At 40.3% G+C, this 25551-nt stretch overlaps 1 protein-coding gene across 2 annotated transcripts; it reads left to right on the top strand.

Annotated features, from left to right (window-relative positions):
* Positions 1–876: 876 nt before the first annotated feature.
* On the top strand, positions 877–23654 carry vps37c (VPS37C subunit of ESCRT-I). 2 transcript variants are annotated; one of them, XM_076727998.1, is made up of 5 exons: positions 877–1165; positions 1779–1888; positions 7262–7433; positions 11497–11579; positions 13861–23654. In XM_076727998.1, exons 2-5 carry the CDS (start codon positions 1796–1798, stop codon positions 14587–14589), a joined length of 1077 nt encoding a protein of 358 aa, XP_076584113.1. In that variant the 5' UTR covers positions 877–1165; positions 1779–1795; the 3' UTR covers positions 14590–23654. The 2 variants fall into 2 exon arrangements, with proteins under 2 accessions (XP_076584113.1, XP_076584112.1); XM_076727997.1 differs by having other exon boundaries at positions 877–1373.
* The last annotated feature ends 1897 nt before the right edge of the window (positions 23655–25551 follow it).

The raw sequence follows: 25551 nt of genomic DNA, 5'->3' as shown, positions 1-25551 counted from the left end.
GGACAAGTGCTGTCACTGGCTTAAGTCAAATGAGTAAACCAGCACCTTGACAAGGTCATTCTTCCTGACAATGAAGGTGACAGAGACAGAAAACAAAAGATATTTATGACCTCTTGTTGAAAAAATGTGAAAAGAAAAAAATGTTAAAGAGACTGTTAGACTGGTAAAAGAGGAAAAATGTTCAGAGAAAAAAAATATTGGTATTAAAGTTGTGTGTGATGAAAATGTGAGAATGTCTTCGCGGGGCTAGAGGCTAGGCATTTCCTATTATGGTAATAATACATTGAAGGCATCAACGCACCTGTCGCGAGATTTCTTAGTACGTGAAGTTAGTGTGTAAACAATCAGGAAAGGTATGTATGTGCTTACTAATCAGTAAAATAATAACCAGTATGTTCAAGCATTAAGGACCGCCGTGAGTGTTACGAGTATTTTGACTGCCTTCCTTTTTGTTAGATGTCAAGCACGCATTACAGCCTACTCTGTATCTAGACAGAAAACCCTGTAATTAGTCCAGTTGTGACTCAGCGGTCCTCATTTCTAAAGGAAGCAGTAGTGTGTAGCTCCTCCAGCAGAGCAAGGAAACTAATAATTTGCGATTAAAGCACACTGGCAGTAGTACATGCAACATGATCGTCTCATCTCTTATATCAGTTGAGCACAGGACCTTACCATTATCCTGCAATACAGGGGAGACTGGAAAGAAAAAGGGCCGAGTCTGAATAATTACACCCAAATATGTCAGCAACCAAAAGGTATTAAAAACGTTTTTGACTATGACTCAGGAGTTCGTTACAGTTCACCAGTGCTGTTTTAGAACGTTTTAGTTTGTTCCAAGCACCCCCGCAAACCATGGAACGTGGGTGGTTCCTAAAATGGCGGCGGTTTATATCAGTGTGGAGTGAAACTTTCCTATTTTTAGAAGAGAAAAATTGTCATTCGTTAATATATTTTGTCAACTGTAGTCGTCTGTTTATTTAAGTAAGCATTTTCCGAATACAGCGACGTTTGACGCTGATCGTCAGGACCGAGCGGAGTCATTCGGGGCTTCTTTGTTGGTCGCCAAATCGCTGGGCGTCCGTCGAAGTTGACGGTGGCTAAGTGCCTGACATTGCGATCATTCCGACTGTTGTTGTCATCAGATTTCTCAACGCGGAACCGTCAGGTGAGATTGGACGTCAGCTGAGTAGTAAGTTAGCTTGCCGGCCAAAGTACGTCGAAAACGACTCGGCAGCTTTTGGTTCAGCTGGATTCCGTCAGGGCAGGTCGGAGGTCCTGAGGACGTGTCACGTCACCTGTCTGTTGAAATAAATAGGTGGTGTTGGATGTCACCACCAGTCAGTGTTAGGCTGAATTTGGTTTGCTAGCATCGTGTAAGTACCAGTTCTTCTCCACCCGTTTTCCTCCTTCACAGTCACTAGTCGTCATCTTGACAGCTTTTTTTTGTGTTGTGGCCTGCAGCCACTTACCTCGATAGTATGACTTAAATATGCTAGCTAGCTATAATGAGCTGTGTACAAGTATTAGATTCTGAATGTGTTGCTACTCTCTTCTATTGGTAAAAAAAATGCTCACGTTTGTCGTAAACCATGGACATGGTGGTTATTTTATAGAAAGAGTGGCTGCAGGTGATATGGTTTGTTTTGTCTTGAGTTGTCAACAATGGCTTGGTAAATCGGTGAACAAGGTTTGTAACATAAAAATGCCTGTGACTGTCTACTTTCTGTTTTCAAACATTGTTTTTAACTCTTATTTCCTGGTTTCTGTATGACGAACAGCCATCCTGGCAAATCAAATGGAGAAGCTCCAGGACCTGAGCCAATCGGAGCTACAGGAGCTCCTGGACAACCCGGAGAGGGTGGAGTCTATGGCTCTGGAGTCTGACGAGGTAAAAATGATGCTTTATTTTCACAGAGTCTGAACTCTCAGACAAAAGGGTTTTAGGAGAAGTGAGAGGTCAGTTGACACAAACCTGCCAAACTGTCCTGCCAGTCAAATCTGTAGTTAGTTTAATCTTTAAAGCTTATCTTTAAAGCTGACTAGACAGTTTGAATAGGGGAAGTGAGTAAATATCCTTCCACTCTTCAGCAGCAACTGAGGGGATCTTTGGTCAGGCAACTGTACAAGACAGTGTGCAACTGAGAGAGCAAGAGAGAGAGAGAATAATTAATAATAACATTAACAGCCATATGACTAATAATAATAATAACCATAGCAGTGGGCACCAAGCAGGACCATGGCAGACACAGTCCAGGCTTAACCATGAGCCTGCGAGAGAACATGAAGACTCCAGGGAGGAAGCCAAGTGTGTAACATGCATTAATGGGAGATGAATGTGTACAGATGGAGAGAAAAGGAGGAGTATGTATCAGTATATCATGGGAAGTTATCTGCAGTCTAACTCCTATAGCAGCATATCTAGGGGCTGGTCAAGGCAAGCCTGAGCCAGCCCTTACTGCAAACTTTATCAACAAGGAAAGTTGTAAGCCTTCTCTTAAATGTAGGTAGGGTATCTGCCTCCTGGACAAAGACTGGAAGATGGTTCCACAGGAGAGGAGCTTAGCAGCTGAAGCCCCTGGCTCCCATTCTAGTTTGGGAGACATTAGCATTCTGGAATGCAGTGTTCTATTCGGATAGTCTGAGCTCCTTAAGATATCGTACCTTTCCATTTAGGGTTTTGTAGGTAAGGAGAAGGATTTTAAATTCTGTTCTGGATTTTACAGGAAGCCACTGCAGAGTGGCTAATATCATAGAAAGAGTTTTTAGCAGCCTGATGATAATTACCTGCAGAAATTCAGCCTGGATGTAACAAAGACATGGACTGCTTTTGCCTGAATTGTTTTGAGACCATACGTGCCTGATTTTTATTGTGTCTGACTAGCTCTGTAACTTTCTGAAAGAGACTTCACATCCACTTCACTCAGGGATTGGTCAGGTGCACAGAAATGAGGAAAGAGCCAGGTCTTGAGCTTATCTCTCAGCTCTCTTTTTTCATACAACTGTTTTTGTCACTTTTTATGTTTGTACAATTTATTGTACTAATACAACACTATGAATGCCACATGTCGAGAAATGTGTGTTGTTATCTCCATATTTAAACCGTATCACTCTCCTCCCTCTCTATAATGGCCAGCTATTTACTCTGCCTTCCAGTGTGGACATTTTTGTTTTCCGGCATGGTCAGACAACACCTCCTTCAAACTAGTTCTGATGGAGTACCATGGCCCTAGGCCTCTTTCTGACAAGCACCTCAATACATAAATGTGATGTGAATTTAACATATTTGTCTTGTGTCAGTGTAAGAACCAGAGCACTTTTATGTAAAAGTCACAACAAGCTGAATCGGTCAATCCTGAAACATTTCTGTATTTCCAACATAGCACAAGTCTGAGTTGAATGTTGTAACGTTAATGTAGAGGTTGCAACAGCACATGGTTTTATGCATAGACATAGATGGTACAAACACACACTTCAACTTTATCGCTGAAATCTCGGTTGCACAAAGAAGCTAAATTGGGGTTCACAAACCTGGAAATGCTTTGAGTTAGCAAATTTTAAATTGTTTTAATTGATTATTTAGAGATAAATGCCAAAATGTATCAAATTATGAACATCCAGAAAAATATTTTACATACTATACGTGGACCAACTTAGTGTCTTGACAATTGATGAGAAACTGTATGAAGAGATTTACTGTAAAAATTGGAGTGAGAATCCCTCCTACATACAATGAGTCCAACTGAAATCACATGTAGACATCCATTTTTGCTGTCAAAAGTAAAGTTTACATATATTGTTAATTGTAGGTTATATAAAAATGAGACATTAGCAGGATATGCGTTAATATGTGTTATTGTATAGAGTCTGTGGCTCTTGTGCTGCTCTGCATATGATAGGAAAGTGACATTAGTGCTTTATGCAAGATTTGATTGTCTGACTTGAAATAAAGTTTCCAACATCATACAGATACCAGAACACTATTTCATCAAATTAATGCAAAACTATTGGGCACCATCATGAAGCAACCAGTTCTCATTCCCAGAGCGAGGGATCCAGGTTCAGGTGTATGAGACAAAGCAGGCCTTCAGCAAACTCCAGTGTAAATCTACCCACAGCAATATTCGACATGCACAACAACTGCTTGGCCTAACACGTTTTCATTCCAGTGACACACAAAACCTTCCTGTCAGAAAGCCTTTCCAACATATTTTTACGTTGTGAAACAAGTTGCAGTTTAGTTAGCTTTAGGCTCCAAAACTACTTGGTTAGTTTCGGGCATTAAAACTGCTTGGTGAGGTATAGGAAACAAGGAGGGGTCTCTCATGGGACATGGATGAAAGTCGTGTATATGACCCACCACTGTACCCTGACCCCCACCCCTCTTAAGACTTACTTGCTCTTTAGAATATGTCACCTTCCTCTGAGTGTCTTAATATTGCAGCGGAAGGGTTTACAATGGAGTTAGTTGAAAGCTGTTGCGACTCACACAGGTGCTAAAGGGTACCTTGTCTGTCTGTATGAAATGTTGAGGGGCATAACAAAGCACTGGTATTTGACACTATGGCAATGAGACCAGGCTCCATGAAACCACAATATAAATATAATATTACGTCCTCCCTTTTGGTTTCTGATATTTTCTCAATGGAGAGCTCCGGACTGTGATTTACAGAGGAGATATGTATTCTATAACAGACAATTAAAGATTTATTTCATTTTCAACTGAACTTTTATGCTGCAAACATGTCCTGAGATCGCCATCATAGGCTTACACAGGGAATATCAGCAATATCAAACTTGAGTTAATCCATTCATGTTGTTCTGCACCAGGGCTGGCGTGTTGCCTGTGTTCAGGGCTTGCTTTTGGTGGGTCTCAGGATGCGAGTTGGCAAATACAGCCAGTATTTGAATTTCAATATATTGTAAAGCTTTGTATTGTATTTTTACAGTATATTACAGTTCACTCATATTCAGGTTTGACAATTGTGAACTGTTTAGCAGTGTGACTCCTCTCTTTCCTTCATGTCTCTGTAGCATATTTTGGAGAGTGTCAGCAGAAACCATACAGTCCTTATGTGCAATTTTGACCACTAGTTCTAAAAGTGGCACTGATGAGCTGGTAATAAGGTATCCCGCGGTATCTAAAAATAGCAACGGTATCAGTTTCATTACTCTCATTAAAAAACATGCAGCGCATATAGGTCTATAGGGGCCTAACATAATTGTAGCATCGTCAAGTCCACTCTGTTAAATGTATCTGGTTGAATTTTTACTCAAGAAAAAGGTGACTGTGCAAAAGTACATGCTAAAAAAATGAACCTGAGCAGTTTTACAGATGTTTTAACACAGGTATGCCCAGGCGCTCATTTAGGCGCATCTGGGCAGAGTACCGTTATCTCGTTCAAGCATACGGAGAAACTCCTCTGTTGAAAACACTTTTTCAGCCTTTTTTCTGCTTGCTATTGTTTGTATCTCTCATAAAAGGACGAAATGCAAATAAAACAGTAAAATAACACTTCGGGTTGCTCAGCAGAGTCCTCTGTGAGCGCTCTGCTCATTCATGAGACGGAGCGGTGAAACTAACTGCGTGGTTATGCCAGTCAATAGCTCAGCGACCCACCCAAATTCACCATAGAAACACCAATGACGATCCAGAAGGAAGTAACCCCAGAGATAGGTTATCGCATGAAGAGTGCTCCCTCCACTCTAGAAACCCCCTCCTCTTTATGTAAACAACCAGGACCTTTGTGATTGGTGTCAAACTAACATAGAGTCATAGGAGGAGACATTAGCAGCGTTTTTTCGAGCTGGAATATAACTTTTGAAAAGGGAAACAGCAAAGGTAAGACATACTTTATGATTTAGCAAAGTTTTTTCTGCTACTCTTTGGCTGCTAGCTCGCCAACTTTTCGTCGCACAGTGAGGAGGCAGACATCTTCGAGATCAGCAGGCTCTGCTTTCATATGGCACCGGGCTTGTGTGGTTTGCGTGAAGTCGTGAAATCAGCAGAGGCAGTAACTTTGACGTGCGATATTTTCGTGTTTTCGTTACATGCACATATAATTTCTTGGGGTATGAATTGTGTTTGGTTTGGTTGGCAATGCTTGGTAGAGGCTTTTAGCTGAATTTCTCCCCGTCATTCTGGCATGCTACAAGTTAGGATTTGTGTGAGTATTGACTGTCTGAACTGCGCGCATGTCATGCTGCCCTGCAAAGTGGTTTCTAATTAGTCACAGTTATACCGTATACCCCGGGAAAATGTGGGGAAGGTTTGACGGTATCAAAATTTGGATACCACCCAACTCCAGCACAAGCCAACAGTTTGGTAATGCCACCTGAGGCTTACGTCATAATTTTTAATTAGTCACGGTAATACTGTATACCACGGTAAAATGTGGAGGAAGTTTGACGGTATCAAAATTTGGATACCGCCTAAGCCTAGCATCGAAGAAGAAGGAGCTTTGCATGTGATTCTACACAAGGAAAACAATGGAATATTTGTCTCAAAATTACACAGGTGGATCTTGCGTGCCCTTTGATCGACAAATACAGATTTTTCCAGTTCGCTAGCAAAGCTTTTGATTCATAAATCAATTTACATTTGTGAATAAACTTTTTGCATTCATTCAAATGATGATTTACAAAAAACAAATTAAGAGGTGCTTGTGTGTGGACAGTAAAATATTTGTGGATTATAGTTTTTGTTGTTGGTTTATTTTTGATAGAAATCTATTCATGTACTGCTCCCTCTGTGCACCAGGTGTCAAATGTCCCCAAGTGTTGTCACACTTTCTGTAACATCCTGCCATGTCTGAATGAAGACCACCACTTAAACAAATAGTTGCAGTTGCAGTGTTCACATGATTACATCTTTTCCAACATTTATTTTTAATGTGAAATCACCCTCCACCTGTTAAGAGGTGCTTCACCTTGCCCTCTACCTACTCCACCTACTGGGTATCATATCCTTATGACCCGAAGTTTTGGTTTCAGTCAAAACGTCTAAGAAATACCCTTTTCAAATATTCTACTTTTTAATATAATTTTCTACCCCCCCCGCTGAATCTGACCAGGTGGCAGCTTTAGGCACTTAACAGTAGGTGATTCTTGGTCATAACTGACACATTTAAGTAAGTGCTACACTCCACAGACTGATATTTGCACTACAAAAAAAAAATTCCCTCAGCATTTAACATCATCCACAAATTTCCTAAAATGTAAAGCCGTCGTGCTGTAGTCTGATGTCTGTCTTTTTCCCCTTCAGATCCAGAATATTCAGCTGGAGAGAGAGATGGCACTGGCATCAAATCGCAGCCTGGCTGAGCAAAACCTTGACATGAAGCCTCGTCTGGAGTCACAGAAGGAGGTGTTGGTAGAGAGATATTCTCACCTAGAGGCCGTCAGGGAAACCTACAGACAACACTGCTCCCTACGAGGTAGGAGGGAGGGAGGAGCAAAGGGTGGATGGTTGCATAAATGTAGTGTGTCAGACTGTTAAGCAGCTTTGCGCAGACCTTGGAAATGTCACAACAAATAAAAATGAATCTTGCACTGATACACTGGTATTTTTGTGGCCATTTGCTATTGTGGGTATTATGTTAAAACTTCCTTTACACTTATTAAATCGGTCAGAGATGGTTAAAGTGCCCACCACAGAGAGCCAGAGTACGGACGTCACTTCTGGTCGAGCATCTTGCTTTTGTAACTCAATGCAATCTCTCATTCAGCATATTTGTCTTTCTGAAAAATTAAGGATGTTCTTGGGCTTTAGTTGCCAGTCAGCTCAACTACAGCACTTACAACAATACACTGACACCTTTGTAATTTTAACAAGTTAAACAATGATTACAGACAAAAATACAGGTTCAATGACCATAACTTGGTTTTCTCCATATATGTCATTTTTTCAACCGTTTAGCTGAAATCTCTGTTGCCATAAAGCTTCTACCGTAGGGATGTAGCAATACCAAAAACTTATGGTACGTTAATATCTCAATTAACAGTTTCTGTGGTGAAAAAATGCTGCTATACGCCTCACTTAACCAAGCAGACGGCTGGCGCAGCCTGCGTTCAAATAAATGTGAAGCAAGGTTTAAAGTGTGTGTAAAACAATATATACGTGGGGACAGTACAGCCTCTCTCACTGCTACATCCATATTTCGTGCATTGTCTGTGACGACAGCAGTACCGTGATGATTGTTGTTATTCTTCATGTTGAGTTCCCACTCCAAAACAGCAGATTTCAAAGCCTCAGCTATGTTGAGTCCAGTGTGTGATTGGAAAAGAGTTTGTGTCTGTCAGACAAAACTTTTAATTTCCCATTGGCTGGTCATAACACAAGCTATGACTGTAATCTAGCTCTGTGTAGCTTGTGAAGTCCACCCATCTGTTTGGCTATATATTCACCGATACATCTTGTTATTTCTTCAGCTCTCGGACTGTTATGGAGAAGCGGAGCTCCAAATGCTTCTTTCAGGCTCCTTTGGCTTCGCTAAGGCGTTTTCTCACAGTACGTTTTTGTGATATGAGTTTTTCTGTCTAGTGGCTTCTCATGTTTTGAAGTGATGCCCGTAATGCAGTTGACGGTCATCCGGCAGTTGTGTTAGTTTCCTTTTCGCCATTGTCAGTTCTTCAAACGGGAAAACCAAAATGCTGCCACACATCGGCTCTAAAAGTAGATGGAGCAGCTTTTTCGGTATCAGCACAGTCACTCTTCATTTTCTTGTTGCATCTATTTTTAGCAGTACTTGGCTTGCACACAAAGGATGACACTAGTCTGTCCTCTTGACTACTATGATTGTGCCCTCTGCTGTTCAAAAAAAAAATAATTACAAGTTTCTACAAAGAGAGATGGTGAATAACCATGTAACGTCATGGTAAATAGCGTCACAGTCCGACAATGGCTTTGAGCCATATTTGTATCGCAGTGTCACGAGATTCAATATGTTGTTACATCCCAATTCGACACTATTCATTCCTCTTTGTTCTGCTGTTATTACAGACAATCTGAACTGACCACAGACACCTTATTGTCCTGATGTTATTATAGGCAGTCTGAACTGATCACAGACCCTCAGCTGTCGAGGCTGTGTTCTGAGACTGGATTTGTATGATGTATTTATTTTTATTATTTATTATTTATCCATTGTTCATGTAATATTGGTTGTGAGTGAATTGAGTGTGCTGTCACCAAACGCTGTCATATACTGTAGCTTTGGGATGACTATGCATTAATTAGAACATAAACCAGCTCAGAAATGCAGCTACACAAAAAACAAGCAGTCAAAATTAAAAAAAACAAAACAAGGTCATGGTCACACTGGTCGGTTGTCTATAGGAAAACCAGAATGAATTCTTGATGATGATGCGTATTTAGCTATCTTATGTTTGGTTTCATATTATGGTGAATGTAGGTGAAGTGTTCAAATATTCAGTGCTTAGATTTCGGGTGACCAAATCCCAATTCACCAGATGTGGGACAAAGACTATGTTTGTGAGGGACAATGTGGGATACCAATGCATCGAGGTAGTCTAAAATAACTTAAGAAACAAACAAAACAAAAAAAACATTTCTGTTCTGCCCCTTAGCTTATAACATTACTATGCTTTGATATCTGGTTGATTCAGTAGCACAGAACAGACTGCATATAAAAACTTAACAAATATCTTATTTAAATGCAACTTTCCCAAGTTCTCTCATGTAAGAAAACATAGCAAGCATGGAACTTTCATGCTGTTTCAGTGCCTCTCAAGTTAACAAACCTGACTGTGTACAATTAAACAGAATAGACAGTCAAGGCTACAATTGTTCTTTCAATTATAGTACTTTAATGTGCATTTAAAGGGTATGACTTGCCTGTATTTTCTCCAACAACAGAGAGCAACAACACAACCCAAGCACAACTCCAAACACCACATAAAGTGTTTGTTCTAGTAGAACAATATACTGAACCATATATTCAAGTATAACATGTACTGGATTAGGCTACATGTAGTAGGCTTATTATCTGAACAAAACAAAACTCACTCAGCACAGAATCACATAAATTAACTACACAAAAGAAATGCATTGAAAATTATCTGCATTTACTGGACAATGCCAACTAAAGGCACCACTGGGTATAAAATTAGGCACTACATAAAAAGATAAAGAAAATAAATCCAGAAATACAAATCAGAACTGGTCAGGAGGAAACAAAAACTTATATTAAATAAAATACTTTTTTTTTTTTTTCTTCAGTTTTGTCCATCATAGTAACACAATCAATGCTCTTCTAGCACCAAGGAGAGCACCTGGCTGATTTTTTTTTTAAGTTTTGTCCTTTACAATCTCAGAGTCTGGAAACATGGTCAATGTTAGCACCACAGTCTTCTGACCTATATGATAGAGAGTGTTTTATAGTGTGGTAAACACTAGTTAGTTCAGTTGCTGTTACCTTATCTGCGTTTGAATCTTGTTTGGGTTTTAGCAGGAACGTATGCATAGACTGGGAAGCTTCCTTTTAAGCAACACGTTTTTTGTAAGTCTTGCATTGTCTGTGTCGTTTCACGTCGTATTCACCTCCTTGTGAAACGGAAAAATGACTCAAGCAAACTTCACACAAAACTTTACCAGACTCGCCTTGCACTGGTTTCACCCAGGGATAGATAGTTTCCCAGTCTTTGCTGTAGCTGCATTTCCTTTCCATAGCCATACGGGTCGTGCTTTCCTCCCTTTCCTCCATGTCTCGTGCTGCATGCCGTTGCCATTCTAACCTGATTTGCATTGTTTCTAGTTGGTGGGCGCGGCCTTAACCTGCATCCGCATCCCAGTTTGATTGACATGATCAAACAGCCCGCCCCGTCCCCTGATGACAGCCCTCACTGCTTTCTCCACATAGCCATTAGATAAATGCCAGATTATAAAACACACATTTCAAAAGTAGAGTCTGACTGTCTGTAACAATGCAGGATAACGTCACAATTTGAGGGACGTGTGAAAAGTAATGGAAATGCGTGACTGTCCCGCACAAAGCAGCACATCTGGTCACCCTGCTTAGATATAAAAGAACTTCAGACATAGCAGGTCCGAATAAAAAGGTTTTCAGCTTCTGCTAAGATACTCTTTAAGCACCTGTGTGTTCAACAGTTCAATATTTAAGGAAATGTGCTTGGTGTCCGTGACTACTGAAACAAAGTGTTCAATCTGCCAAAACTATGAAAATAATTGGTATGAAAAAAGACTTTTCTTATAACTCACCATCATCTCACTGACACACTCAGACACTTATGGTTGTTGTTCAAGAGTTAGATGTGACCATTTGAAACAAATGTCTCAATGTATGACATGCACATGTGCAGATGGAGATTGACAGTAGTTTGCCTACTTCTTTGTCACCCTCTCCACTATAATGATGTCACTGTACACAGTTGTCAGACACCCTAATGAACAGAACCAGTTTTTCTTGTATTTCTCTCTCTCTTACTCTATCTCTCTCTCTCTCTTGCTCTCCTCCTCAGATGGGATGGTGGGCCAGGTGTCTCCAGAGGCATTGTTCTCCAAACTGCAGACAGAGGGCAGCAAAACGGAGGCAGAGTCAGAGGTCAGAACTTACCTGTTAAACATTGATACACACTTGCTCTCTCTCTCTCTCTCTCTCTCTCTCTCTCTCACACACACACACACACACACAGTGTATTTGTATTTGGCTTACAGGTGCTTTGACAGTTTAGTAATTTACAAATATAAAAGAGGCCCATTTGGGTGTGAGTACAAATTTTTTATCAATGTATTTACATTTCACTTATTTATTCTTTACTGTAGCTTGCATAATATCTTCAATTAGTAGGCCATGAATTGTATGAACAAGCAGCTGTGAGGAGGACAAAGGTGAAAGCAGTAAATTACCAGATTATATTCCTACCACTTTGGGATGACAGTATTGCCCAATATGTGCTCTGGGCTGGTTTAAGTGTTGCAAAAGTCATGACATATTCATATGAGCCCCTGAGTGCTAAAACAGCTAGACACTCAATGCCATGTCAGTTGTTGGCTGCTTGTAATGATAATATTGTGATGATGCAGCGTTTTACATTAGCAGCAGTACTCAGAAAACGCTCAAAATCTAGAACAATTTAATGTATAAGCTTAAAAGTTGTCTGAATAATAATAAGGTTAGCCAGCTACTATTTGTGGTGCTGACTATTGAGAGTGGCAACATTTAATTGACTGGTCCCCTTGTCCCCATTGGGAAATTAGTTTTGGACTCCACAGTGCACTATAAATAAATAAATAAACAGCACAGAGCAACAACACATGCAATAAGAACACACAGAACATAAAAACTGCAGCGCAGTCACCACTATGTTACTGAAGAATCCTTAAGCCATACAGTTTAAGCTTTTAGGTCATACATTTTACAACACAGCAGTCAGCTCAAACCTTTTGCATACTTGAACCCGAAGGATATGCTTTGGGCTTAAAGAGTGCTTGGAGGAAGTAAAGAAAAAAATATATATAATTTTGTAGAGGTATAATTCATTTTGACATGCATAAAAAAGACGAACGTCTACAACAGAACATGGTCATACAGGTACTGTACTGTGCTGGGCTGGTCCCCTTACAGGTTTGTAGACCTGCAGCAGGGTTTTAAATTCTCATAGCCAGTGGACACTAAAGCCTGGTTTATGCTTTTGCGTCGCGGCAACGCCGTACCTACGGCGTACACCCGACGCCATCACTGAGCATTCATAGTTCTGCGTCGAGGGAACGCGTTGCTCCGCAATTCACCGCCAAGCCGCTAGGGGGGTGTGACTGTGTCTTTGTATGGTTTCGGGGGGCTCTTGTCGGATCCCCGTGTTTCGCGAGATTTCCCTCCACAAATTGTTGGCCATTTGGCAGTCTTTATACTGCTGCGAAGAGGAGTTGTAGAGGTGGTCGTACTTGCGTACCTCCAATTCTTTCTTCGGCTTGGTCCATTTTTTCTTGTAGCTCTCACCACAGAAACTTTGAAAATGGCGGTGTTGTTGTGCTGCGACCATAGGGCTGCGACTGAACCAAAAATTACGTTCTGAGTGGACCAATCACAGTCCTCGGTCACGACGCGTCAACGCGACGCGTAGTCAGGATTTTTTGGTGGTGCACGTCAGGCTACGGCGTAGGGTCCGCGTAGGGGTCTGTGTCGACGGTGTCGACGCGACGCAGAAGCATAAACCAGGCTTCAGTAGTATGCAGTCTCTCGCCTCTCATGAAGCTGTAGGTCTTTGCTTTGATTTACATACACCACTCCATTTGAACAGTATTTTTTGATGTAGATGCCATACTAAGGACAAGCAAGTAATTCACGTCTTGTTTGTTTCCCAAATACCGAAAAATGTATTTTTTTTCAATGGTGTATGCATTGTTGAAGCTATTTTAAAACAACAGTGACACCCAAGCAGATAAGACTGATCTGCATTGTGGTCCTGTATCTGCACTGGAAGCAATCACTATCATGGATGCATTAAGGAGAACCCACCCCTCTAATAGAGCAGAGTAGCTTGATTGGTTCACGTCTGGTTGTCACTCACATTGCACCAGAGTGTTTTTACATAAAGTTGGGTTTTTCTCAACTTTCCTCTGTAGTGCACTGCACGCTTCTGAAATCTCTGTAGCCAAGTGGGTGGCTCTGGGATGCAATGCTAGGTCCTATTCATAATGAATAGCAGCCAATCACTGTCCCAGCTATGTGTAAGCGGCCCATTCCACAGTTTGTTGCCATTTTGAGACATTTCTGCTTGGAGGGAGTTATTTTTAGAGTCTGCTTTAAAGGGAGTTAAGTCCTTGAACAGTATGATCTCCTCAGCAGTAGGCATCACTGTCATGCATTGTCTCTTTGGCTGCAGGCTCTAGCTGATGAGTTTCTGGAGGGCTCTCTGCTGTTGGACTCCTTCCTCGACCGCTTCCTGTCCCTCCGCTCTCTTGCTCACAAAAGACGGGTGCAGATAGAGAAACTCCAGGAGATTCTGCGACAGAGGAGTGAGGGAAAGCCCACCACCATGACATCATCAGCAGGCATCAGCCAGGACCCCGCCGCCATGCCCTCACCATGGAATCAACAGACAACAACAGCAACGACGACAAATCAGCAGCAGCCGAACTCCAAATCTCAGTCCTCCAGCTACCAAAATGCCTCGCAGCCGGCCTCCTCATCTGCAGGGGGCTCCTCTGGCCTCCCCTACAGCCCGTACCCTGCCACACCCTCCAATCCTACCCCTGTGGCGGCAGCAGGCTCTGGCCCAACCAACCCCCCATCACAGTTTCCTTCATACCCAGTTTCCATATCACCATTCACCCCAGCAGGGAGTTACTCCGGCCCCAGGCCTGCTTTTGGGCCTCCAGCATCAGTTGCCTGCCCTTACCCGACCCAGTCCTCCTTCCCTACTCCACACCCGGGCTCAGCATTCGGTCAGTACACCCCCAGCCACCCCCAGAGTGGCCCTGCACCATACCCGGCCTCCTACAGCTATGGCGGCTACAGCTACCCGGCTGGGCCCACCTATTCCAATTCTCAGTCACCAACGGGCCGGCCAATCTGCAGACCAGGATATGGAGTTCCACAGCCGTACTCCTGAAAGCACTACTACTGTTCCTCTGTCTGATTTTTTTCTTCTTCTCAGTTCTCAGTCCCCCCCCCCCCCCCCCCCCCCCCCCCACACACACACACACACTCTCCCTCTTCTTTTCTCTCATGGTCATACATTCAAGAGGTCTCTATACTTATCTTTGTTGCACTTTCTCTCTTTCTCTAACTATCAATCTGTTTCTCTCCCAGTCTTTTCTTTTCCTTCTGCCTCTCTCTGTCACCCCACAACCCACCAATTCCCCTACACTAGTCTCAGGTTGTTGCATTGTGTTTAAGTGTTGAAACACTTGTGTCATCATACAATCACTGTCCTCCCTCTCTCCATTGCTCCATCCCTCCTCCTTTTCCCATTTCAAGTGTGTGTGTGTGTGTGTGTGTGTGTGTGTGTGTGTGTGTGTGTGTGTGTGTGTGTGTGTTGCTTTTTGGCAATCAGAAATTCCTTATAAACACACAACTGCACTCCCCCTTCTGACAAATACATGAAAAAAAATTGTTTTTCTAACACTACTTAAATGTCCGCTAGCTGTCTGACTAGAATCTGTCTGATTGACATTCTTATTCACGACCACAGTTTGCACTGAGAAAACAGATCAGAATGGAAGACTTACGTCCTGGTCTGGTTAAGTAAGCTAAAAAAATAACTAGATTAGCTAAGTGGATGGCTGTCACAAAATACAGCTCTCATATTGAGTTCAGTTAAGATGCAGAGTTATGAGGCAACCTTATTCTCTGTTGTGGCAGCGTGGTCTATTAGTTCCTCCAGACAGTTTCCTGATTCAACCAATAAATTTGGCAGGTGTTAACAGTAGCAGGTACATTTCTTTATGCGCAATTACACGTGGGCAGTGGGTAGAAGAATCACCAGTAACTCCAACCAAACGGTTTCTTCAACCAAAGACCCTTGTGACAATGACAATACTTTTTCTCCTTTAATTTATTGTTGACATTCAAAGGGGAGGTTAACTGCAGCTGTGTGTCAGCAGCTGTGCATGCCTTTCCATCACTGTAAGAGCTTGGTCAAACCAGAAAGTAGCACAGCAAAGTGTTTTGTTCAAGCTTGGTGACACAATGACAACATACAGGACAGGCAGTTGGGAACCGTAGTTGTGAACCAAGCTTCTTGTTTATTTTCTCAGCACTGGTTTACTCCCCCTGGTATTTTGTTCTCAGGATTTTTAATTATTTGCAGTAAAGGGAACAGACATATTAACAGCTAGGGCAGTGCGATGTTATCTACAACAGTATGTGATGGAAGAAATATGTCTCTCCATTCGTATTATGCTCTATTGTTTATTTGCTTCTGTCATGTCACACTCTTTCTGTCTGTATTTTTCGTCATTTGGACAACATTTTGCGCTCTTCCAGCATATTGTTTTTCCTAGGATGGCAAAGGAATGACCCGCCCTGTTCTCAGATTTGCTTGCCTTGATGTTCTTACCATAACCCCAACCAATCACCACTCACCTAACCATCAACAAAGGCAAAGACACTTAGAGGCTGAGTAAGGTGGGTCATTCCTTTACCCGCCTCAGAAAAAATTGGCGTTCTTCCACATGGCACGAATGCAGGCAGAAAACTTGCATGAAAGCAACCAAACAAACCCCCATCTCTTTTTAACATCTAAGTTAAATGTCTCTTAATAAATGGTCTGTATTTATGCAGCTCTTTTTTAGCCTTAAAACACAAGTCAATATTTACCCATTCGTACACTGGTAGCTAGGTGCCACCTGCTCATTACGAGCAGTTGCAATTCACATACCGATGGCACAGCATGCGGTTCAGTATCTTGCCCAAGGATTCTTCAATATGTTGACTGTAGGGCCAGGGATTGCACCACCGACCACCTGATAAGTGGATGACTGCTCTACCTCCTGAGCCACAATTGCCCCAATAAGCCACATATCAGCCTGTTGCCAGGACAATACAGGCTCTGAGCAAGAAAGTTAATTTGAGAGCTGCCAAGCAGCCCTAGCGACAGTTTGGGAAATGACCCGAAGGCAATTTTAAACCACACTTTCTTTTTTCATGTCTTTTCCACAGTGCATGATAGCCCCCATAGTCTCGACATACTATGACCTCATAAAGCTGATATAGCAGTCATATTAGCAAACATTTGCCTATTTTGCCATCCAGCAGGCATAGAGCAAAATTTGCATTCATTTGGAGCTGTGGTCTGGTTTAGTGTCCACTCATGAGAAGTACATCTAATTCTTTAGCTGCTAAATGTTCAAGGTGAGCAGAGTTTAGTTGGAAAGCCAACATGATGAGCTAAAGAGACTTTCAAATACTCTGTAGAGTTGAGGGGAACTGCAGTGCTTATAAATATCATGATTAGTGCAGCTTTAAGAAATGGATGGGTGTTTAGCGAACCTTTTCTAAGGTAATGGGGGCTTTCATTTTCAGTTATTAGCGGTCTTTGGTAGCATGTCTTACATTTGTGGTTTCATGTGTATAGCTTATTCCACAAAAACTAACTAGCAAGATGAGTCAGGAAAGGAGTATTTACGTTCTGTAAAATGTTCAGAATGTGCTACTGTGGACAACAGATATTTGCTACAACATAGAACTAGCTGGTTTAAATGGCTTGTGTAACAGATTGCCCACCTGTCCAACAGATATTCCACATCAGGACTTTGTAATTTTTTCAGAATCTTAAAGCTATTTAAAGTTTCTAGCTTTTCACAGTCTTAAATCCCTTTTTGAATTTTAAATGCCTGCCAGCTTATTTTGGGGTCTTTGGATGATTGGACCATTTCCAGCAAATACATAAAGACAGACAAGCCTATTGGGTTTTGTGTTCCGAGCAAGTAAAATGAAAGGCTTATGTGGGTTACAGGTGCTAGCAATGGAATACAGATTGTTTGATGGAGATTTGGGGGGAGTTGGGAGCACTGTAGTCCTATAGCAACACCCAGATTTGAGACAATGATACTTGCTTGATTTTCTGTCATTCATGGACCAGTTTGATTTAACACAGAACCAAACGTGGTTTGAGTTCTTTGTTCCCGCTTTGTCTGTGCCCTCCCTATCAGCACCCCTCTGTCCTCACCTCTTCTCCATCATGCTCCTCCTCCTCTCCACATCTGCTCTTTTAACATGAACTGATGCTTGACAATGATTACCAGAAGAAAAGTTGTATTTCTTTTAAGTTCACTCTATCATTGAGAAAACATATCGTCTGTATAGTTTAATGGAGTGAAAATATAAAGTTTGGCAATCAGCTTTGTGTCAATTGAATCAATTCAAATTGTATAATTGAAATTGCAACATAGGTAATTGATGAAGGATAATTTATGTATTGTTTAGAGGTAGACATCACATTTCTAAATATGTTTTACACCTTGGAATAACCCCCAAACTAGAATATCACATGAAGTTACTTCCTTGAAATGTAACATTTCATCAAACTAATCATGTTTTATCTTCTCCTCTCGGAGCACTTTATTAGTATGATGACTTTAGCCAAAAAGCAGCTATAGTACAGTAAAATTTCCACCAGTTCAGAACATCATCAGTCAAGTGAGCAGACTAGAGACTGGAGGGAATTCAGGGGTGCGCTAACAAACAGGAAATTTGTCTCTAAACTTGCGTGACAAGATTGTCACATACGAGAATCTTTGTATTGCTATTAACTCTCTGCCAAATCAAAGCGAGGGAATCATTGCAGGGAGCTCAAATGTATTACTGTTGCAAATAATAATTGAATTGGTCATTAAAATACAGTTTAAAAAGTCTAAATGCAGTGGGATGAATAAAGTTAGAATGTAGTTTTGTAAAGCAGTTAATTGTGTTATTGAAGGGTGGGCAGTATACTGTATACACAACGACGGAGCGACAACACACAGGTTTCATCAGCAGTTCATTTTTATTCTGTCACTCCATGTCCAAAAGTGTTGCCTAGAGAATCCAAGAGAACACTTTTCTTCCTTTTTATGTCAAAGAACTTTTACCTGCTGGGTTCTTTAATAGAGCTGTCATTGGTGCCTGAGCCTCAGTAAAAAAGAAAATCTTTTAGTGCCCTGTCACAGCTGAAGGCTCATCAGGAGCCCCACAGTGTGTCTCTGAAATGCAGATCAGCAGCCAGTCAGTGATCTAATGATAGCCTCTATTCTGTTTATGTGTCCTGTACATCTAGATGACTTCAGCACCAAGGATACCACCATGGTTGCCATTAGTAAAGGAAATTTCTGTATTTGAATTTTGTTTTTTAATTATTTCTGATCTGAACTTTAGTTTCCTGGTTTCTGCTGTTAGCTATCACCTAAAATCCATGAAATGGTATAACTGACCTTTTGGGCACAGGTGTGTCTACTTTTATTTTCTCCTGTTTTAAACCTCTTCTATTGTTTGCCTGAAACAACTATCTTTTAAAAGTTGATCTTCCACATCCACAGATCTCAGCAGCATTCTTGGCAGTTACCATATGTGATAGAAATCATCAGCAACATGATGAAAAAAGACCTGGGGCTAGATGTATTAACAATGCATGTGCACAAAAGCCATGCATACACCACACAAGGTTGTACTTTAAAAGTCGTGTGCACACCTTACATGGCTTACTCATGGTGTAGAGATAATTACTGGTGAAATATTAAAGGTCCAATTTGTAGCATTTAGTGGCATCTAGCACTGAGGTTGTAAATTGCAGCCAACTGAATAATCCTGCTTCACTTGTCCCTTTCCAAGCATGTAGTAGAACATACGGTAGAGGTGAAGTTTGCAAAAAGCACTCACTAGAACCACTGTTTGATTTGTGCATTCTGGGCTGCAGTACAAACATACTGGTGCAACATGGAAGAGGACCCACTGCGTTTGTAGATATAAAGAGCTTGTTCTAATGTGAGGAAAACGCAAGTCTTATTTTCAGGTGATTGTACACTGTAAAGATAGGACTTTATTGATCCCACACCGGGGAAATTTAGTTGTTACAGCCGGCAAATTGCAAAAAGCAAGCACAGTGGCATAAAGAGGTCAAAATAAAAATATAAAAGTATACGAGATACAGATGAAGCACAATTATGAATATTCAATTTCTGCCATATTCTACCAATAGATCCCCCTAAATCTTACAAACTGGTCTTTTGAGGTGGCCATGAAATATAAGGTGAGACATATAAGCTTTGAGTAAAACATTGTTAAGTTTTTTTTTTTTTTGCCAGTTTCTCTTATTGTCTTATTTTATTTTTTATTTTTATTTTTATTTTTTGCAGTCTACACAACGTTCTGTAAAATTTCTAATAATGGTGCATTTATAAACTTAATTTTAAATTATTCATGAATGATGAATTTCGTCATTCTTTGTTTTACATTCAAAACATTATTTCCATGTTAATTTTATCATGAATTATGAAGGACTTTGTTTCAATATGAGCTCTAAATGAATCATTTCTCATCCTTATGATGTTTAATAATGATGATTGAGATACTGCACAATAATGTAATTATTGTTTATTGATACATGTGATGAATTAATGATACAGCCATACAAATAGCCACAGCCGTGTATTCTTACTGCTGCACTTCTTTGCTGTTCGACGGGTCTCATTGGTTCTCTGATTAGTAGGGTGGGCACAAGTATTGGCAAACAGATGACTAAGGGCATTTCTTCGTCAATTTTTAGATAAGCCTGCAAGTGGAAACGAGGCTACTGCACATGCACCCAATGATTGAGATTTCTAAAACAAAATGAGGCGTGCATGCAACTTTATAAATCTAATGAAAAAAAAGCATATTTCTGTGTTTGTGCATACACAGTTTAGTTGTGAATGCACAGCTTTATGCATCTGGCCCAAGTGTTTTTCATTGGCAACATCTCCAGTACAAAGGGCTCATAGACATTCAGTTCAAAAAGTTTAGGCCCACTTACTGTTCACAATGTTTTCTTATATTCAGAGCTAAATGTGTATCTTGAAAATGTGCTATAAAATATAGAATAATATAACTACGGCTTTATAATCCTGTGCATTGTCAAAAGACTCATGGGAGCTGCAGTTGAATTTGCAGATGGAAGTGGCCATTTTGCCACTGCTCATGCCAAATATCGCTGAACATTAAAAATAATCTGGATGGTACTGTAATATCTTTCTTTTAGCAGGAATGACAGCATGGATAAAGCTCATCCAACCATGTGACCAACAAAGTTTCTTGAACTTGCACAGTCATTCAGTTCTGTATCCTGACATCACTAGTCACTTCTACCACTACAGTTACAATCTGTGCTTATTACCACAGCAGAAGTGTAAAAAGCTTAATTTCTTTGGTACAGAATTTTCTCCCACAAAGAGTGATTGGAGGAGCAAATGTAAAAAATATGTATGGTCACTCTTCTGTTAGATAAATTATGTAAATTTATTATAGTAGTTTTTATTAAACTGAAAATGCCATGCATCAGTGATATACTGGTTGCAATGACAAATACTGTGCAGACACTCTGGACCGCAGGCCTGGACTGCTTTAACATACAGTGTTAGAGCATAAAGGCTGTGATACATTGGCGTGTGACAGGCCATTACCCTCTGGAAGTTCAGGAAGAAGAAGAAGTGTTGGCCAAGAATGATGGTAGTTTGCTGTTATGCTAGTTTTCTGAGGCTAGTCATATACACAAGCAGATATTTTGGACAGATGTCAGGGGCACCCCCTTCATATAAGGCACCCTATATAAAGCATTATATGCAGTAACTAAAGGCTTTATGAATGGTTAAAGGTATAATATGTAACATAATTTCTAAAATCGATTACAACAATGTTACATACTTTGTTGAGTTGTGAACTTACACTGTACCTAATGTTTCCAACAGTGTTGAAACCCAGACAATCTGTAATTTTATTCAGAGTAACGTTGCATTTTATTTGGTCTCTTGTCAATGGCATCATATCTTTTTTACCCCCTCAAGTGACTGTAACGTCCAGGGAAACCCCAGATGATACATCAGAGAGTGAGGAAGGAAGTTGGTAAACGCGACTAAACATAGCATAAATAAAACTTTAACATGTTACTTCATCCGTGAAAGTTTTTGCCCTGTCATATCACATAACAATGGTGGTTGTTTAACAGCGAAGACAAGTCCCATTATCCCATGCTATTTCATGACATCTTCAAACAGTGCGTTTTGATTGAGGTACCCTACCGTCAAAAAATTCCTAATATGTGTTGTAAGTCATACAGAACAACAACTTCTGGGGTTGCTAGCTTCTCCAGATTGGGTTGCACCAGCTCCTGATGAATCCAGCAATCAGTGATGTCATTCACTCACTCACTCACTCACTTGCTAACTGCTAGCTACTTTCAAACTTTTGATTAACTAAATCAGGTTGCACCAGTAAAACATAACAAATGTCTTAGCTAGTAAAGACTTTGGAAATGTGTAACTCATTTTCCAGGAAATTGATCTGTAATGCTGTCCAATCAAAAGCTATAAAACAGGAATTAAACCTTTTTAAATTTTTTATTTATGCATGCATACATGAATAAATGTGTCTGTCTCAGAGTTGTAGTATACCAGCAGTTCAGAATGAGCAGGAAATGTCTGATTATTACTAACCTAGGCAGTGTCATTACGTAATTTAGTATGAGAAGACTTTTTCCTCATTTGAGGTATTGCATTATATTTGTGAAATGTTATTTAAATTCTTCCTAGTTTACATAGTTCTTTAACAACATTTTGATCAAGTGTCAGGTCAGGCATATTGTCCATACCCTCTTTATTCTTTCATCAAATGGCAGATAGGTTAGCAAGCTAATATTACTTTTGTCAGTTAGCTAAACAACAGTTACACCTGCAGTTAGTGGATGTAAATATTTAGTAAGATCTTTACATAAGAACAAGTTTGTGTGGCAAACCTGTTCTCATTTAGTGATGCCTAAATCTCTGCTTAATGAATACTTAAAACTAAATAAGTTCTGCCGAACAGCTGGTGTTTTTCCCAGCAGGACACTTTTTTTGTCTTCTTAGTTATGTAATTTATCGGGACCAGTCCACCTTTGATCACTGACCACCTGGACCAAAAGCCATTTATAATTAGTTATTAACATTTATAGTTGCAGACCCCATGGCTTTGTACAAAGTGATAAGTCCATGGACATTTATTAATGGACAACATTTATAACTGCATCATTACCAAATAAATGGATAAATATAGGTCAGTGGGATTTTTCACAACTTGCCAACCCAAAATGCGGTCTCATTAATAGCTTTTAACCGATACATAAACATTAGTAAATATTCATTATCCATTAATAAGCCATTAGTTACAATTTTTAAACCCTTTATGGCGGGGTGCTTTACTAGTCTTATTCATCTACAATACACAACCAAACATGCTATTTATCAGCTTGTCATACTGATAATCAGAATAACATCACGCATGTGATGGTGCATGCTCCACCTGAACTCACTGCTTCTGCCACAGAGCTCCACATAATGACAAAATCTAACAGACTGACACCAAGTGGTTTGAACATTTAGTGTCACTTGTTGTCAGTCATGTGGTATACTTGTCTGAGAAGCTCTGTGTCATGTTAAGCGAAGATCAGTTAGGTATCTGCTCACAGGACATGATGTGCATGAAGAATAAAAGGCCAAGGAAAGAGGGCCTGTTGATGTCGCGTTGCTGCACTACTTACTGTATGGTGCTACTTATATATCCTGTGTTTTAGTTCAGTCTATTCACCACTCTCACACAGGCCAATGTGTGTGTGTTTCTGTGTGTGTGAGAGAGACAACAAGGCAAATCCACTTCATATGAAGATAATGAAACACTCTGAGCATGACAAGCTTTACGTATCCAACTTTAAGAGGTTGATGATTCCAGTGGGTTTGTACTAAAGACTTTTGTGTCCCAGAGAAAGAATGATTAATAACAGTACAGTGTTTTAGAAGAAGCACAAGAAAGATGTTTGAATGTAGTCTAGCATTAATGTTATCCAGAGGAAAATAACATTGAGATGTGGTGAATTAAATGATGATAATGATGACTATGGATTGTTAAAGAGCCATTATGGTTTTCTGTCCCTTTTTGGGGTTGTGAATAAACAGAAGTTGATCTATATTAAAACAGTGAGTCTTCATTTCTAAATATAGATGCAGGTTTTCTCAGTTAATATTTGATTGAAATATATGTAGAATATACAACATCAGAAGATATTATTTTAATAATATAAGTACAAACTGGACAATTTTCGATTTTATCCTTATGTCAAAGTAAGCTTGTTTCCTTGATATTTATCAAATCAAACTTGTTCTCATCAAATAATTGTGTTAAATAGCAGAGCAATAAGATGTTCAGGAATCTTCTTTTTGCTCACAGAAAATGAGATCTGTGATATCAAATGGGTGAGATCTGGTTTATCATATGTATTTCAACTTACAAGTGAGAATCAGTCAAGACACGAGGTGAGTTATTCAGCTGCCTCAGGCTGAAGGATGATGACAAAAATACCTGAAACTCAAAGGCTGATGCTGCATTCAGCTGAAACATATCTGCTGGAGGACAGAGTTCAGCAGGGTAACTCTGGGGAAGAAGCTGTTCCTGTGCCTGCTGGTGTGGGAAAGGAGGCTCCTGAACCTCCTACATACAGTCCATGGTTGGGGTTGGAGCAATGAGGACACTGATGTCATGTCCTCTGTACTTTTGCTGAAGGATCAGGAAATAATAAACCACATAAAGCAATAAAGTGTAAAAATATAATCAAGGATTTCTCATCCAATGTTAAGCTCAAGCTATTTCTCTTCTCACAGTGTATGTTGGTGTATTTAATCTAGTAAGAACATAGAAATAAATAAATAAATAAATAAATAAACCTTTTTGTGTGTATGTCAAAACCTGATTACAGCCCTGCACATTGTCATCTGACCCTTGAATGCCTTGTATTCTATTTTCAAGAGGAAGGAAACAACTTCAAATAGATTGTATAGAATTTATGCCATATTTACAAGCTGCCACATTTATTTGAAGTAGAAAAAGAGCCAATGGGTGTTGGGGTGAAGGTGACAAACAGCAACAGCATTGTTGCTTTTCTCTGTCCTTTATTTCTTCTTCATCTCTCTACTGTCAAAATCTGAAATAAAGGCATATAAAACCCAAAACAAATAGATCAAAATCATTTCAGTGCATCAGCCTAAAATACTCTTTTACCTCTGACAACATATCAGGTTCTGGGAGTCCATGTGTAGCATTTACAAACTCTAATCTGTGCAATGAGACAACTGTCGGTGACGTACCTTAGTGAAGGGTCGCCTCACGCAAATGATAAAACCCAACATGTTTTCTCACTTCCCTTGAGCCATGCAAATGCAGACTACCATTTCTTTGTGGGTAACATTAGAGGGAACAGAGAAAATATGATTTATGAAATTTGCGTTAACTGACCCTGTAGCACCTGTGCAGGTGTAAGCAACAGCTCAGCTGCAGCATTTGGAGATCTGTCAGTGGCTATGTTTACATGGACACTAATACTGCCATTAAATAAAGCTTAATGGCATTAAGATACCTGGAATACTGCAATTTTACTTGCATTATGAAGGCATATATACATTTTAATCACATTTCTTTCCTTCTTATCACATTGCACATGTACAGGAAGTGATATGCTGTTATGGTTCAGGTAGGAATAGGACTCGAGAGCAGACACGCAGACAGGGAATTGGGTAAGAGGAATTTATTTGAATGTGCAAGGTGGTAGCTTGAAGCAGGAAGATCCAGTGAACAGCAGGTGAAGCACGTGGTACGAGGTGATTCACAGTTCCGAGATTCGCTGGAGTGTACAGCGCTCAGGTGCAGAGAGTACTGATGTGGCACGTAGCGATTGAGGCACAGGCGGAGGCACGAGGCTGGGCGGCATGGTGGCAGAGGTGCTGGAACTGGAGATGGATGCAGGTGAACTCACTAATCCAGGAGAAGCAAACCGAGCACAAATAATTAATCACTGGCAACAGAAGACTAGAGAAGAAAA

The sequence above is a fragment of the Chaetodon auriga genome, chromosome 4 (genome assembly GCF_051107435.1).
Source record: "Chaetodon auriga isolate fChaAug3 chromosome 4, fChaAug3.hap1, whole genome shotgun sequence".
Taxonomy (NCBI): domain Eukaryota; kingdom Metazoa; phylum Chordata; class Actinopteri; order Chaetodontiformes; family Chaetodontidae; genus Chaetodon; species Chaetodon auriga.
This window is presented reverse-complemented; position numbering and strand designations above follow the sequence as displayed.